General features: G+C 50.5%; 2 protein-coding genes across 2 annotated transcripts in view; one reads left to right on the top strand and one right to left on the bottom strand.

The window, feature by feature from the left end:
• LOC149347274 (uncharacterized) overlaps window positions 1-12451 on the bottom strand; it is an 88599-nt gene extending 76148 nt beyond the window's left edge. The window contains exon 1 of the mRNA XM_089586979.1: window positions 12224-12451. Within this exon, the coding sequence (XP_089443105.1) occupies window positions 12224-12379 (156 nt within the window). The 5' untranslated portion in view covers window positions 12380-12451. The remainder of the gene's footprint in view (window positions 1-12223) is intronic.
• LOC149347278 (uncharacterized) lies at window positions 6237-8782 on the top strand. The gene is made up of 3 exons (XM_089586975.1): window positions 6237-6561; window positions 7267-7350; window positions 7550-8782. Exons 1-3 carry the CDS (start codon window positions 6510-6512, stop codon window positions 8224-8226), a joined length of 813 nt encoding a protein of 270 aa, XP_089443101.1. The 5' UTR covers window positions 6237-6509; the 3' UTR covers window positions 8227-8782.
• Window positions 12452-16424: the final 3973 nt, after the last annotated feature.

The following is a 16424-nucleotide window of genomic DNA, read 5'->3' on the forward strand; positions in this document are numbered from 1 at the left end:
AGCGTCTTGCAACGCTGCCAAGGAGTCCATAGAACGCCATCGCCCATTCGGTTCTACGCCTCGCTCGTCGGTAAATTGGTTTTTGAGGAAAGGAAATGTATCTGTCTCTCATTTGTCGGTGGACACCTAAACCTCGCCGGAAGGGAATGGAGGAGGATGAGAGTGAGTGAAGACACCGTATTCACTAGGCGCGCCTTTGTTCATTCCAAACCATCGAGCTGGCATGGCGGAGTGGATAGCGCGCTCGTCTCTCACGCCGAAGACCGGGGTTCGATTCCTGAGCTCGACCAATTTCTTAATCGCTTTTATTTATTTATATGGCCTGACTAGTAAAACTAATTAGGCTAATTGGGTAATTAAGCAATTAACTAAGCTCAGTCCCACTTACTTGGAGCATCACTATACGATCCCTTCTATTGGTTGTATGGCTACTAGACAAAGTGCAATTGGCCCCGTTTGAAATTCGCGCACTGTGACGTCACGACCGTTTCCACCAATTGAAAAGCGTGACATTTTCTGTCGACAACTGCTGCTTACAACGATGAGACATTAAAGGCTTCCGCCTTAATAAGTCGATGCTGCAACAAGCGCTGAATAGTATGAATCCCATGGACTATATCCCCATACTATGGTAGGATTTCGATCCCACCTCTCGGCACAGGACGCCCTACTGCAGATTTCACACGCTATCCTCAATGACATGTTACATCACACCAGAGCAATCCTGGCAGTCGACCTCACCAAAGCATTCGACAAAGTTACACACAGCGCCATCCTGCAGGGCATCCAAGAGCTGCAGTTGGGGCCTAAGACCTACAACTATATCCGGGCCTTCTTAAACGGTCGCACAGCCTCACTGCATATAGACGATATACAGACCCCCCCCTTCACGCTTGGCAACATTGGTACCCCGCAAGGGGCGGTGTTATCTCCCTTCCTCTTCAACCTCACCCTCATCCCCCTGGCCAAGGCTCTCAGCCGCATCCCGCACTTAGGACACACACTTTACGCGGATGATATAACGGTTTGGACCACATACGGCTCGGATGGCGACATAGAATCGACCCTTCAGGAAGCCGCTACAACTATCGCTACTCATGCGGCAAACATTGGGCTTGAATGCTCCCCCACAAAGTCAGCACTCCTCATAATCCGCCCGCGGCGCGTCCCTACCTCCCCCATCACTATCTACCTGCATGACACTCCCATACCGCAAACACCTACCCTCCGCATTCTTGGCCTGCATTTACAGGACACGGGGAAAAACAACCTTACCCTGAAAGCACTAAAACAGTCCACTTACTCCGTCATCAATCTTCTTAGAAGGGTTTCACATTCACGAGCCGGTCTAGACGAAGCAGATAATCTCAAGGTGCTGCATGCCTTTGTGCTCAGCCGCATTCTTTACGCCACTCCTTACCTGAACCTCTCCTGTTCGGATAAAGACAAGATCAATGCTCTTATCCGCATGGCCACCAAAGCAGCGCTAAACCTACCAAAGAGCACTAGCACGGACAGACTCATAATATTAGGAATGCACAACACTATACAAGAACTTATAGATGCACATCGCTACACACAGTACCTTCGTCTGGCTGGCACGGAAACTGGACGATATATACTGGATTCTCTGGGAATTCGCATACCGGCACACACGACAGACTTCATCTCTCTCCCTCGAGCCATACACTCCGCGCTTATCCTGAAACCCCTTCCTAAGAATGTCCACCCTGAATACCATCAATCCCGCCGAGTCGCGCGAGCCAAAGCTCTCCATAAAGAATATGGCACTTTAGAGGATGTGCGCTGGGTGGACGCCGCGTGTGGTACAAACCGTTCAGTAGCTGTGGCTTATCATCCAGCAGCCCCCCCATTTACTCATTTCATAGACCCACCTTGTACCCCGGAAGAAGCAGAGGAAGCAGCTATAGCAATAGCCATTGCCCAAACCAATGCGGCTTATATACTAAGCGATTCCAAAACAGCCATTCTTAACTTCGCCCGCGGACGCGTCCATCCCCCCGCGTGGCAGATATTGAGAATGTGCACCCTAAATCCCGATAGGCGTATTGAGCTCGTGTGGGTGCCGGCTCACTCTGGCAATCCCGGAAATGAGGCCGCCGATAACATAGCCCGAGGACTTATTTGCCGGGCAAATGGCGACCCCAGCCGGGATTTCTCGAGGGAGCGGGCACACACGTTCTCAGAACTAACTCAACAAGCACGCCTTGCCCGTCGACTCTATCCCCCTCCCCACCCCCGCCTATCCCACTCCCAACAAATCCTCTGGAGGCGACTCCAGACCCGAACTCTTCCTACCCCTCAGCTTCTATCCCACTTCCGCCATGTTTCCCCAGAGTGCACTCTCTGCGGAGAACCGCACGCCACCCTGGACCACATCCTCTTCGGCTGCCCTGCCGATCCTCCCCCGCAGGGACAGCCCGCCATCGGTACATGGGAGGAATGGGAGGCCCTCCTTGCGTCGCAGGACCCGGACGCGCAACTTCGCTGTGTGAACCGGGGTGCCAGTGCCATGGCCCTACGTGGACTGGACACATGCGCGTAATGTGAGGGCTGTGCGGTGGCCCTGAGACCTTGTACGGTCCAAACTCACTTGCTTAATAAAGTTTTCCATCCATCCATCCATCATCCGGAACATTACGCGGCAGACGGTTGGTATGACACGATTTTTTCCGACGCGCGGCGCCTACAACACTACGCCAGCGGCTTTTCGACCGAGCAAGCTGTAAACGCTGTGGTGTAATATGCTTACGGCTTGCTGTACATTTTGCGCTGGATTACGATTTCTGTTTCGAAGCGAAAGCTTCCCTGCGCTGGGTAAAGCCAGTTTCACCGTGGCCGCAGGTTTAATGCTCTAGTAGCCTTCATAACCAAAATACATGACACGTTGCCAACAGATAAAGCAAAGGAAATTAAGGTGCATAACTGGCCCCCTGGGACAGTGTACACGTCTGTCGTGCTTTAAGCTACGTGGCGGTAGTTACAGATGTGCGCTGCATGCGTTGGCGTTGACAACGTTGTGGCAGAAACGCAGCACTGAAGCCATAGGCCGTCGGCGCACATTGTGTTCACTGGGGTTGGCGGTTCAGACTCTCAATTTTTTTAAGGAAAGGAAGTGCAGATAAAGGGCTCCCTGGGTCAATGGACGCTTGAATCGCGCTTGGAGGTATGTGGGGTGGTGAGAGAGATGTGGCCTGCTTGCGTTAACGCTGACAATGTTGTGGCCGGAACGCGCGCTGCTATCCAGTGTCCGGAACGCGCTGAACGTTAGACGTCAAGCTGCGTATAGGCACCCTGCGCATCTAACTCCAGCGCGACGCGCGCGCCACTGGGGCGGCGCGCGCGTCCCTGTCAGGAAGGCGGGGGCAGCCCGACAGCTCCCGCTGTGTTGGGCGCGCTGTCGCGAAGCAGTTTTGGGCGTCCTTAGCGAGCAAAAAATGGCACATAACAACAGCAGGACCCACTGCTGTGTTGCAGGATGCAATAATGCATATATAAATTCGCCTGGGACAAGGTTTTGTGGATTTCCGACGCGACATTGGGAGACTGCCCACCCTTCGCGACGGGCAACACGCACGCGCGGTTTCTGGTCAAGCAGTGGTCAAACCCATGCAGAAGCTTACTTGACTCATGCATGGCTGTAAACAATATGTGGTCTTGAAAAGCCACGCATAACTCGCCCGCAGTCACGCCTGTGGAAGAAGCCGAAATCTTGCGCAGTAAAGAATCGTTTACCTTACTTCCAGTTATGCGCGGAATCCTTGCTCGCTTCCACTGCGCCTTGTCGTCCAGCGTCTTTTTCGACAGTAAAGGCATGTTTTCAGAGGCAACGGCAACATGTTCTTGATAAATATTTGCCTCCACATCTGAACGACTGGGTGATAATTTAGTACAATGCTAATGTCGAAAATTTAGGGTACTTGTACTGAATGTGTAGAAATTAAACAAAGCTTGCAATGAAATCCCGCTTTTTGAGCACACGCATTCTGCAAGAATCCTGCATCAAATAGCTGGGATACTCCTTTTTTGCAAAAGTTTTATGTTTTCCGCAGGAGTTTCAGTGCGCACAGGCGCTTCGCCGCAGCTTGCATCCTTTTCTGCTTGCAAAAGCTCGTTTATTGGACATCTCATATCATCAAAACACTGACGCACATGTTGCAACGATAAGGACCTGGCAGTTGCTGGAAAAATTAGAAAATATGAGCGCCAGATTACGCCATGGGTACATCATTTCAAGGCGTAGTTTGAACAGGGCATTTCACATCGAACACCGAAGTTGCGGCAGACGAGAATGTTATGAAGCCAAGTTTGCGCCGCTCGCTCAAAAACTGGACTTTTCTAATTACCTTCAATGTTATGCCGCCTGGCCGTCTTTGAAAGTTCAGGGTAAGTTTTTTTAAATGCAGGAACACTGCAGGCTTGCGGGTGGCTCGTTTTGGAGAGCGTTTCACACCGCTCCAAAAACACGGTAACGGCAGCAGCGTGTTTACATTTGCCTGCCTTGCAACTGCAGCTCGCGGCTACAAGCAGTCTACTGGAAGATAGCTACATAAAAAAAAATGAGTGAGAGTGCAGCGCTGACAGGCATTAGATAAAAAAATATTTATTAGCGTTAATTTGATCGTTTTCGGTGGCGCAGTGATGCTAGTATGCGCAATGCACCGGGCTGCTACTTCGCTCCCGTCGCACGACACCACCTCTTTCACAGTGTGTACATGGCCTGCTTCAAAAAGCTTCGTTCCTTTCCTGACGTTCGCACCTCGAAAGAATTTTTCAGCCTCATGAATGAATAGGTCTAAATCCCGCCCCTACGAACAGCGGCAGCCGCTAGCAGACGCCATCCCTTCGCAGTCGCGGGGCGAGCCTTCCTGACAGGGACGAGGCACTGGCCGCGCGGGGGAGCTGAACGCAGCCTCGACGGTGGCGGTGCCTGGCGGGTGCAGGGTGCCTATAGCTGCCCGATACGCCATAGCTTTCACTCTCTAACCAGGTTCAAGAGCAGCTGAACCGCCCCTAATTTTTTTTAGAACAGTCACGTGTTCTAAAGCACTCAGTATGTTTTAAGTGTGGGCATGCCTTCCGCATCTGTTGCTTGTAGGGGAGTAGAGGGTTCCTGGAGCTGCTTGCATGCGGCTCTTACCTTTGCTTCCGCCATCCGTGAGAATGGGAAATAATGAATGAATGACTGAATGAATGAATGAAAACCGAGGAGGAGCGGGCTCAGACGACGGGCTTCGTCAACTCGTCGCACTTAGAGCTACCGCTCTAAAAGATGCAGGCTTCAACATAATCAGATACGAATGCTTTTAATAAAACCACGCCATTCGCTGCGAGCCATTAGTTGCAGACGAATTTTGGCGTGAAATGGAAATTGTCGCAACTTTGCGCGCTTGCGCAGTCACCAGTGCGACAACGCCAGCGCCTCGGTTGACGCAGGAGAGCGTGCTCCTGACCGAGGTGCCAGTCACGGTCGCTCTTGCACGCCAGCAGCTTTCCGCAGAAGCCGCGCAGGAAGCATCCGCCGGTCTCGTTAAAGAGCTGTTGCGCCGTGGCAGTGGCTGCATTGGGGAACTGAATCCCACACTTAAATCACAACTGCTCCCCGACGTACGATCCAAGGAGAGAGCCACTCTTCTCTGGCCGTTGCAGTGTTGCAGGCACAGGTGACACACCGGGGCGTAGCGGAGGGAGGTCGGCGTTGCAATCATGCGCGTATACTGTGTGGGTTGCGAGCCGGGTCTGAAGTTGGAAGTTGATTCGGCAACCCCAGTACTCGTGGATGGTCCACAAGCGGCAGGACGTACTGGAGCCACCTTCTGCTTTGGGACATCTTCAGTTGCTGCACGGGGAGCAAAGGGGGTCGGTGAGTCAGTACTACGCCATAGATTTACATCGTGATCACTCAATCCCGCCTACCGTCGCCGGCATGTGTTAAGAGAGTATATATTTGGCCATATCGACACCTTTAAGCGCATCATTTCACTTTTTTCTACGTCAGATGGTGCGATGATAAAGCGTTGCACGTTCCCAGGACTAAGCTGACTCTTCTCAGCCGTTAGTGCTAGAGCCCTTTCGTACAGAGCCATGTCATCAGAGCGATTGTCAAGAATAAATCACAGATTGCATCAAGATGTCTTGACAAAAGCCGAAGAATGAAGATGCATCAATTAATGGTACCTTCGGCTGGTCGCTCCGGTTCACTCGTTCAGAGCGACTGGAGCGAGAGCAGCTCCCAATCAGAGGCGGGGTGGAAGACGCACCAGCCGAACGCGTAAGCGCTCTTCCGAGCAGTGAGAGGGACGGAAATAGCTGCAGAGGGCTACTTCCGCCAATATCAGACCACAGCGCCGCCCGGCAGCCGACCCCGCAACCATGCCCGCGACGTTCCGAAAGGCTGAAGCGGCTACCAGGATAGTGCCGTCTGTCTGCTAGGTGCAGGCAAAAGTAGGCGAAAAAAAGTATCTGTACCGTCCCGACAGCTTCCCAATATGGACACCCCGACGACCGCTGCGCAGCATCTGCTCTTCTGCCTTTATGACGGTAAGTTTGCAATACGAAGAACGCGCGCAGTGTGTTATGGCTTTCGACTCACGTGCTGTTGACGCAGGCTTTTTCCAGCGCTCAGCCATTGTGTCGCTTGGTGTTCTGTGTGCGTCCCAGGCCACTTTCGAAAGCACATATTGAGGCAGTTTAGCATGCAAGTGACTGAGCGAATTCTACAAGTGACGCGACGTAGCGAAAAATTACCGACTTGTGTTGGAACCTCGTCGCGGTGGCCGCTCGAAATGTGTTTGCGCCGCGGCACCGGATATTGCGAGCGTTGTCGCTTTGCTTATCAAAACATTTATTTGTTAGGTGCACTTACAAATGACCCACCTGTTTTTTGCGGGCAAGCATGTAGCGGTGTGCATATAGCGAAACCCCACGATCAGTAGTGAAATCGTCAGCAATTGTAAAAATCCAAAATGTTAGGCGATCCCTCACGAAATTCACTACCGGGGTCATAATACACTTTGAGACGGTTATGTCAGCTCATCAGTTAAATTATGTGCATGGGGCTGAGGACTTGGATTATTTTCTTCTTGACAGCTGTTGGAGTTAACGCACTTCTGATAGTGTGAAGATTTTTTTTGTTGTTGGCTTCTGTGGCAGACTCTCCGGGCATAAATAAATTGCCTTGCCTGCCTGTCATCCATGTGTGAGGAAGTAAATTAAAATGTTTTTCCAATTTTTGTTCCTGAACAGAAAGCCAAGGAAGTGAAAACGAAGTACATCTGCAAACAGTGCCTGAAGATGGGCAGTCCAGCAGCAGCATCACTTCACCTAATGGTATGTATATATATTCCCAGGTGGAAATCTCACCTCTCCGCTTTGAAATCACTTACCTTCTTGCAAAGCCTTCCACGTCTAACATTTATCAAGCAGTAGCATTAGTACATGTGGATTTTGCACTTGTACCAGAGCAAGCAAGCTCCAAGCTTCAAGTGGTATGAATGTGCTAAATTTTTCTCTTTATATCCTGTGACAGGTACGTGGACTACAGGTGAAACTAGGCTGCTTCTCGACCATTATGCGCGATACACACCACAAGTTGGCCCTCAACGGAGATTCCGCAGCAAGAAGATTATGTACGAACAGATCGCACAAGACATTAAAAGAGTGCTTGGAATCGCTCGCACAGGAGTGCAGTGTGAAACCAGATTCAAGACGCTGGCGAAACGAAAGCGCAACGAGGACAAGAATAATGCAACCTCCGGCCATTCTCGCTGCGCAGTGTCATATGAAGAGGAATTTGCAGCAATCAGGGCAATCGATGATAGCATCGAGCCAGAGATTTTGCGAGGTGTAAGAAAAGTTTCGTATAAGAACATACCAAATACTGCTAGTGCAGTGCCTTCAAGTGTAGACAGTTCTGATGGCTGCAGCCAGGAAAGCGTTAATATATCGTCTGATGACCATGCAGCAGATTCTGGTTCATGTCAAGGGACAGAAAATAAAAGGTGCCGCCCAGACAGAAAGACGCGCCCAAGCACATCTAGGATGCAAGAGATAGCATTTTTTTTTGAAGAAATGAGAAAGGTTAACAATGAAAAAGAAGGTCGGCGTGAAGCAAGAGAGCAGAGAAAAGTCGAAAGGCACCAGGCACTACTCAAAGCTCATGCTGAGCAAATGGCACTGATGAGGGAGATTTTTAACTCCAAATAAACAATTGTTCATGATTGAAAGATCCTATTTATTCAAGAATATTATCAAGCAGCACTTTAGACAAAGTTCCTTCGTTTGTACCTGTTGAAAATCACAACATGTGTTCTTAAAAGAGCAATAAAAGTTCGAGAAAAGCAATCATTTGTCCTCAACATCATTGCAGCTTCAAAAGAGCTGTACCAAAGCTTCCCTTTTCAGTTCTCCAAGCCTCCGAAGGGCACTATCACGAGCAGTTGGTTGTGTCGGTTGGTGCGTTGCCAAGTCTCCTTGCTTATGCCTGCAATGCCCTTCGTCTGTATCGTCATCACTCAGCAGGTCACCAACATCACAGTCGCCGGCATCCAGACAAATGTTATGAAGGACACAGCAGCTGAGGATGAGCTGGGTAATCTTGTCCACAGTATGAAACTCCACAAACCGAAGCTGCCGAAATCGTTGTTTTAACATGCCGAATGCATTCTCAATTTTCACTCGTGTTGCAGCATGGCGGTAGTTGTATGAAATCTTTGCCCGAGTCATGGTGCCATAATTCCTGAAAGGTGTGATCATATACTCCCTTATTGGATGCGCTGCGTCTCCTAAGATGTGGTACTTGTTATTTTCGCATACCACTGGTAATTCTTCGTGCACTGTAGACAGCCTGAGGACCCTGGCATCATGTATCTTGCTAGGTGTTCCCGTGAAAACGTCTTGAAATCTGCATCTTGAGTCGCAAATTCCTTGCATCGTCAGTGACACCTGGTCATGTCTGTTAACATAGGTAGACTTAACCTTGTTGTCCGGACATCGCATACACACATATGTGCCATCAATGCAGCCAAGCACATTGGGGAAGCCAGCAATCTGAAATGTATTAGTTGCATTAGAAGCATAACATGACATTTCCTTATAGCATTATATGCATGTTACTTCCATGCTTCGATTCTTCTGTACTGTATAAATGCTAAGACTTTGACATCAAACCTAATAAGCAACTACGTCGGCTACCTGCCCACAACTGTTAGGCAGACTTTTAAAAAGATAATCCCTAGAAAGCTTGTAACATCATTCATGCAAGAGCTTACCTTCTCGAATTCTTGAGCCACAGCTTCTTTGTCGCTTGCAAAGTAAATGATTTCTGGGGCAATGTCACATAAAAATTCCATGACTCTTTTGATCACCACTTGCACTGTTGAATCGGCCATGTTGAAGAGGGTGGCTACTTGCCGCATTGATGCCTTGTTGCCAGCGTACCTGGAAATTATCATTGCATAAGAATGGCCTACATTCATAGAGCATCAATGTAGATATACATGTGTGGAGATGTGCTTTGCCTTGTCCCTGCAGAGCACTTCGATGTTCCTGGCTGCGCTCTAAGTGCCCCGGAAGCACCTTATAAAGCACGATATAAGAGACCAATAAATATATATAAGGAAACCCTGATATTTTCCACCGCAGCCTGGCAGAAAAGCTACACAAGTTTTGAACAGGTGTGGTTGACGTGCCGATTTATGAGTTGTAACAATCGCCTGCCTGATGTAGCAACGGTGGTAGCAGTAGTAAAAACTCTTTAGTTCCTTCAATAATCGCATATTTGTCAGGCAACCAATTACGTTTCAAGATTAGGCGTCAGGATTGCGTTTATATCGGTGCAAAGGACTGGTTGTATAAAGGGACGCTTCTTTTCTCTTTATTTCTTTGCCATCTTTATTATTTCCCAGCCATACCCTTGACTATAATACAGTTCGTGAGTAGACATCAATCATGGAGGTGAAATCCAGAAAGGATACGGACAAGTACTTTTTTTATCGCTTTAAAGAGCAGTCATGCAGCTGGTCTATTTGGCATGTACAGTACAAAACAACACGAGAAACGCACCCCAAGAACATATCTTTTCCCGATTCAATACATAGAATAAACAAAACACTGCTCACCAAAGAAAGGAGAGAATGTGCTCTTCTGCAGTTTTCACCGGGGAGCCACCGTGAGTTGCGTCCGAGGGGTAAAACCTAGAGCCCTCGAATCTCTTGATTAGCCCATGGCATGCCTTCCTAGGGAGACGAAAATTCCTGCGAAACTGGTTTAGAACAGGCATATATAGACAGCCGCTGTCACAATGTTCACTCAACTTTTTCTTACCTCTTCATCGGAGTAAAGCCGCACTACTGTCTCCACGTAGTTTGTGACCTTCGGTATTTTTTGCGGAACACTGAACAGTTTGGCGAACATCACCTCGTAAGCTTCACAGTCGTCGGAGCTAGAGGAGTCACTGCTCTCTCCTTATTCCAGAAGAAGCTTTGACGGTGCTCCAAATGTCGCAATATGCTTCCGCTTTGCCATGACAAAAATCGCGTAAGATAAGGGCCAAGCTACGGAAAGAAACGGAACTATTCGCGCCTTCGCCCCTTCGCATTTGCCGATGCAGAATCGCCGGTGGCCGTCGAAATAGGGCGAGGGCCTGTCACGTGATCAGAACTCTGCGGGAGCGTCCAGTTGCTCCGAGAGAAAAGCCAGAGCGTCTCGAGCTGCTCTGAGTGAGAGGAGAGCACTGCGCAAGAACCAGGCGAATGTGATCAGAGCGCCAGCTCTCGACCAGCCGAATGCGTGTTCGCCTCTCAGAGCACTACAGAGCGCTCTCAATGCACCAGTCGAAGATACCATTATAAGAAACGATTCAGCTGTATACGGAGCAGCAACGGCGTCACGAACTTCGGTAGCGACGGGACGACGGCAAAGCAACGCTCGTCATGGACGCTGGTGGAGCACGGAGCGATGCGGTCGGCCAAAAATTGCTGTTCAGAGGGGATGTGCGCTTATCGTCTACCAACAGATTTCAGCGCTGTGGATACGGGCCGCTTTATCGTGCGGCTTCGCAACTGTGATCAAGCTGCGATAACGGGAAGTGCGGAACGATCCCGATCAGATCATCACGGATGACCAGCTCAAGCAGCGGGAGCTTGACCGGCGCTCCGCTTCATCGTTGTTGTAGAATGCAAGTATATGAAAACCTTTTACGCCAGAGCGTAAACAGCTCGCTCGGTCGAAAAGCCGTCGGCGTTGTACTAGTTGTTTTGAGCACCATGCGTCGGAAAAAAATCGTATCGTGCAAACGGTTTGCCTCAGAATGTCCCGAATGGTTTCAAATGATTCAGCGTTTAGTTCAGTGTAGACCGACTAGTTAAGTTAGAGCCTAGCTCACGGAAGAGATTTGAACCGGCGATCTTAATAGGGGGCAGCGTATCATGCACGCTTCAGGTGTCCATCAAGACATGTGAGGCTTTTACGGCGTAATTTCGTTTACTCAAAACTCAAAACCCCGCCACGGTGGCTCAGTGGTTATGTCGCTCGGCTGCTGACCCAAAAGACGCGGGTTCGATCCCAGCCGCGGCGGCTGACTTCGATCGAGGCGAAATTCTAGAGGCCCGTGTGCTGTGCAATGTCACTGCACGTTAAAGAACCCTAGGTGGTCTAAATTTCTGGAGCCCTTCACTACGGCGTCCCTCATAGCCTGAGCTGCTTTGGGACGTTAAACCCCAATGATCAAACCCAACCAAACCAATTTCCGACTTGTCCATCGGTCAAGCGTCGCGCCAAACGGGCGATGGCGTTCAGTGCACTCCCTTGCAGCGCTGCAACACGCATTGGCGTCCCTCCCTCAAACGCAAAGCTTAAGCATACTCCAAAATTTCCTCTTGCTTCTTTGTTAATGCTATGCCCAAACCATGCCCAAAATGTTGGTAAGCTAAATAGGCCCAGCATGCGTGGAAATGGGGCATACACTACACTGTTTCTGCGACTCGTTCAGGTGTTCACTCTGAACAATGGAAGCTGCTCTCGTTGTAGTTCAGAGGATGCGACCTGAGCTTGGTGCGGAGCGACTGTACACTATCGGCGTTCCCGATCGAAATGACACGGCTGCATTCGACCATCGTCGCCTGAAGCACACACACGCCGGGAGGCCAGTAAGCACCTTCGCGTTCAGTAGAACTGCCGGCAGTTGTCTTAAGTCGGGGCTTACCTCCACACGGGACAAGTCAGAGTCGAAGCTGTCGACAGTTTGCCCGTGATTGGCTTCAGTCTCGGCCAGCGAAGGAGTACGGCTGGCAATCAGGAGCGAGGGAGCGGTCTCCAGGTCCATGTCTCCGACCTTCTTGCAGGACTCGGGACGTGGCATATCTGCGGTGGCAATCAAGGCGCAACGACCAACGTGGCAGCGGTCAGCGGTACTGGTGGGGCGGAGAAAGGGCTAGGAACGCTGCATCGAGGCAACCAATCAGCGACGGCTCGAGTGCTACTCGAGAGAACGGGGGCGAGGGCGAGCAACGCGTGATCGATATGACGTAAGTCACGAGCCATGCAAAGGAGGAGGAAATGCCACGTAAGCGCATTTGATAGAACTACAAAAAGAAAAAAAAATTCAGGGGGCACTTTGGCTCTCTAAAGTGCTGCAAGGCGAAAGCGTTTCCTGGCCACTGTTTGTATTTATTTACTTTTTATTTTTCATATTTTGTTTTTTATTTAGTTTTGCTCCTTTTCTTAATTTTAATGTTTTGTATTTTTATTTCCACATCTTACTTTTATTGTTTTTATTTTTGTTTATTTTCTTATTTTCATTTTTTATTTTTCTTCACTTTACTCCTTTTATTTTATTTATGAAGCCCTTGCATTCACTAGATGCGCCTTTATTGATGCTGGAACCTTGAGCCTTTTAAGTATTGACGCCGAAAGGCAGACGAATCTGCCGACGCGTCTGTCGACACGGCTGCCGACGCGTCTGCTAACGACAGTATGAGGCATTAAAGGCTTTCGCCTTAAAAACATTCTTGAAACGCGCGTAACAGTCGGTTTTCCTTATTAGCAAGCGTTATGCGTTCCTACACTAGCAGGGTAGTCTCCGGTGTGCGAGATGAGCACGCTTACTCCGCCATGCCAGCTCGACGATTTGGAATGAACAAAGGCGCGCCTAGTGAATGCGGTGTCTTCGTTCACTCCCATCTTCCTCCCTTCCCGTTACGGCGAGGTTCAGGTGTCCACCGAGATATGCGAGACAGATTTGCTTTCCTCAAAAACCAATTTACCGCCGAGCAAGGCGTACAGCCGAACGGGTGATGACGTTCTGTGGTAGGTAGGTAGGTAGGTAGGAAAGACTTTTATTGCTCTAGAAAGATCTTGTGCTAGTAGGAGACGAGAAAGAAGAGGTCCATCTTCCTTTTTCTCACAGGGTCGGTGCCCCTATTCCAGGGCTCCGCTGAGCTTCGCTGCTCGTTGGGCCTGCTGGATCAGACCTTGTTGGCAACCCAGATCGCCGCTGGAGAGCCGGCTCTCCCACTGTTCTGCACTCGGTTCTTTAGGAAAAATGTCGTTCTTACTGCATTCCCACGTGATCTGGTACAACGATATAAGGGGGTACGGATCCGCTATCTGCCGCCTCATCCTGATCTAAATCAACTAGAGGCAGTGTATTGGCGAAGATTGCAGACAGGAACATTCCCAAACCTGCATATCCTTAGCAAGATTTACCCGACGCAATATCGGGACACTTGCCCGTGGTGTGGTAGCAAACGTTCTGTGGACTCCCAGACAGCGTGGCGGAATGGTTACGTGACCAAATATGGCGGCGCCCATGCTCCCCGCTGTTAAGCGTCTATAAATGCGCGCTTGCCTTGGCGTGAATGCTTTGGTATGTAGTCCTCTAAGGAGAAGTAGCAGCGACATGAAGAAGAGAGAAGGCGAGAACGTGCACAAGAGACGAAAGAACAGCGTGAAGAACGCCTTGCAAAGCGTCGGGCTAAGGATGCAGCTCGGCGACAACATTCTACTTCGCAGAGTGGTTCCGCGTCATCGGTCACGGATGAATCTCAATACCTGACTGCTCAGGAACGGCGCAATGGTACCAGATTAACACACCCTATAAATCGAATGATACCAGGCGAAAACAACACGCCGAAGAATCGCCAGAGGAACGCGCGCAAGACACGTCCCCAGAGGCTGCAGAGGAAGCCGCCATTGCACTTGCTATAACCCGCACGGAAGCCCGGTATATTTTAACTGACTCTAAAACTGCGATTCTAAATTTTGCTCGAGGCCGAGTTCATGTCCCTGCTTTTGACATACTGGACTCGCCCGATGCACCCCCGCCCCGCCAAGTGGAGCTGATATGGGTGCCTGCGCACTCCGGGAATCCCGGAAACGAGGCCGCCAACCTTTTAGCCCGAGGTTCTTTAAACCGGGCTCAGGTGGCCTCGGATCGGGGATTCACGAAGGATCGCATGCACTCATTCAGTGAGCTGACCCAGGCATACAGAGCCTCTCGCCAGCTCTACCCCCCGCCCCACCCCTCCCTAGATAACAGACACGCAACACTCTGGCGCAGATTACAAACACATACTCTCCCCTCGCCCCTTACCCTAACCCACTATCATCCCTCCTTCCCCACTCCTGCTTGCGCCCTGTGCCCAGAACCCTTCGCTTCTTCCCTCCACATCCTTTCCCTCTGCCCGGCGGACCCTCCCCCGCGGGACCTAGAGAACCTCAAGACCTGGGAGGACTGTTAGACCCTGCTGCGCTCGGAGGACCCGGCCGTGCAGACCATCGCCACCGGCCGTGCTGCCAGTGTTATGAACCTTAGGAACATAAACACTTGAGTGCAGTGGGGTCGTGCGGGGACCCTGGGGCGTGCCCCGAATTCCTGTTAAATTAAAGTTTTTCTCTCTCTCTCCCGAGCGAAAGCACTGCCAATTTTTTTACTAACAATAAATAGCCACTGCCAACAACAACATAAAGAAAAAAATTCAGGGGGCACTTTGTCTAAAGTGCGTAGAGGCGAAAGCGTTTTCCGCACCACTTTCGCTGCTTCTGTGGCACTGGTGGCGTCACATGTAATCGAGTACTAATTACTAAGTGATGACAAATCACTAATTAATGGATGATTACTTATTAATGACTGAATACTAATTAACTGCTAATTAATGACGCTTAAGTTTCGCCTTTACGAGTGGAACGCGAGAGCGTGTTGTAGCGCTGCCAGGGAGTCCACGGAACGCCACCACCCATTCGGCGCGATGCCTTGCCCTTTGAACGCATCGCTTTTTGAGGAAAGGAAATGGCGCAGTAATTCTCTGTCATCTCGGTGGACACCTGAATCGCACCGTAGAGGAAGGGAGGAAGTGGGAGTGAAAGAAGACAAAGAGGGCCCGTAATGAAGAAAATGAAAATTGTATTTGAGGAAAGGAAATTACGCAGTAACTGTCTCACATATCTCGATGGACAGCCGTCAAAATTCAGGGGAGCACTTTTATGCGAAGCATACTAAAATAGCCCAACCCAGCTCCTCGAGCGCGGCGGTGTCGTTACCATTGACCTTTCGTGACCTCCATGTCATACCATGTGATGCGCGACGTCACAGCAGATGAAAAACGGGGGCCCAACTCGCGCCGTCGCGCGAGGCGTCGTGACCAAGGAAGACCACGTGGTGCGTGACGTCACAGCAGATGAGAAACGTTTTGATGATGATGGTGACGGGGGCCCAGCTCGCGCCGTCGCGCGAGGCGTCGCGACCAAGGAGGACCACGTGATGCGTGACGTAACGACATAGGAGAAACGGGGCCCCAGCTCGCGCCGTCGCGCGAGGCGTCGCGACCAATGTGTTTCCTGCTTCTGCCGCTAGGTGCGCTGTAGTAGTAGTAGTAGTAGTAGTGAAAACATTTATTTATTTTTTTTTCAGAAGGAAGAGTTAGGGAGTAGGGGGATGGGGATAGATAGATGTGGAGCTTCAGTGGTCGGTCTTCCCTAGTCGATGATCCTGTTGGCCTCCGCCGCTGCCTTGGCCCTCGTCACCAGCATAAGCTGTGTGCTCGGGTCGGAGTCAGCCAAGAGGGCCTCCCACTGCTCTAGACTAGGGCTGTTTACCTTTGGTATTAAAGGGCTTTTTTCGCAGCCCCAGGTGGCGTGGTACGTTGTGGAGTAGCCCCCCTCCACCACACGCACTCTTTCGCGTATCTGTTCGGCCACATTTTGTGATACATGGCTCTGCTTGGGTAGGTGTCTGTTTGTAGTCGTCTGAGCGTGGTGGCCTGCTCTCTGTCGAGGATATCCGCCGGAGCCGAGTACTTCTTGCGCGCTCCCAACGTGAACACGTGATGCTGGAGCGGCGGTATACAAGGGGGTGCGCCTGCCTCTGCTAGGCGTACACGGGATAGAGATGCCTCCTGGAGACAGGG

Source organism: Amblyomma mixtum, chromosome 4, assembly GCF_055824585.1.
Source record: "Amblyomma mixtum isolate Tamu chromosome 4, ASM5582458v1, whole genome shotgun sequence".
Classification (NCBI taxonomy): domain Eukaryota; kingdom Metazoa; phylum Arthropoda; class Arachnida; order Ixodida; family Ixodidae; genus Amblyomma; species Amblyomma mixtum.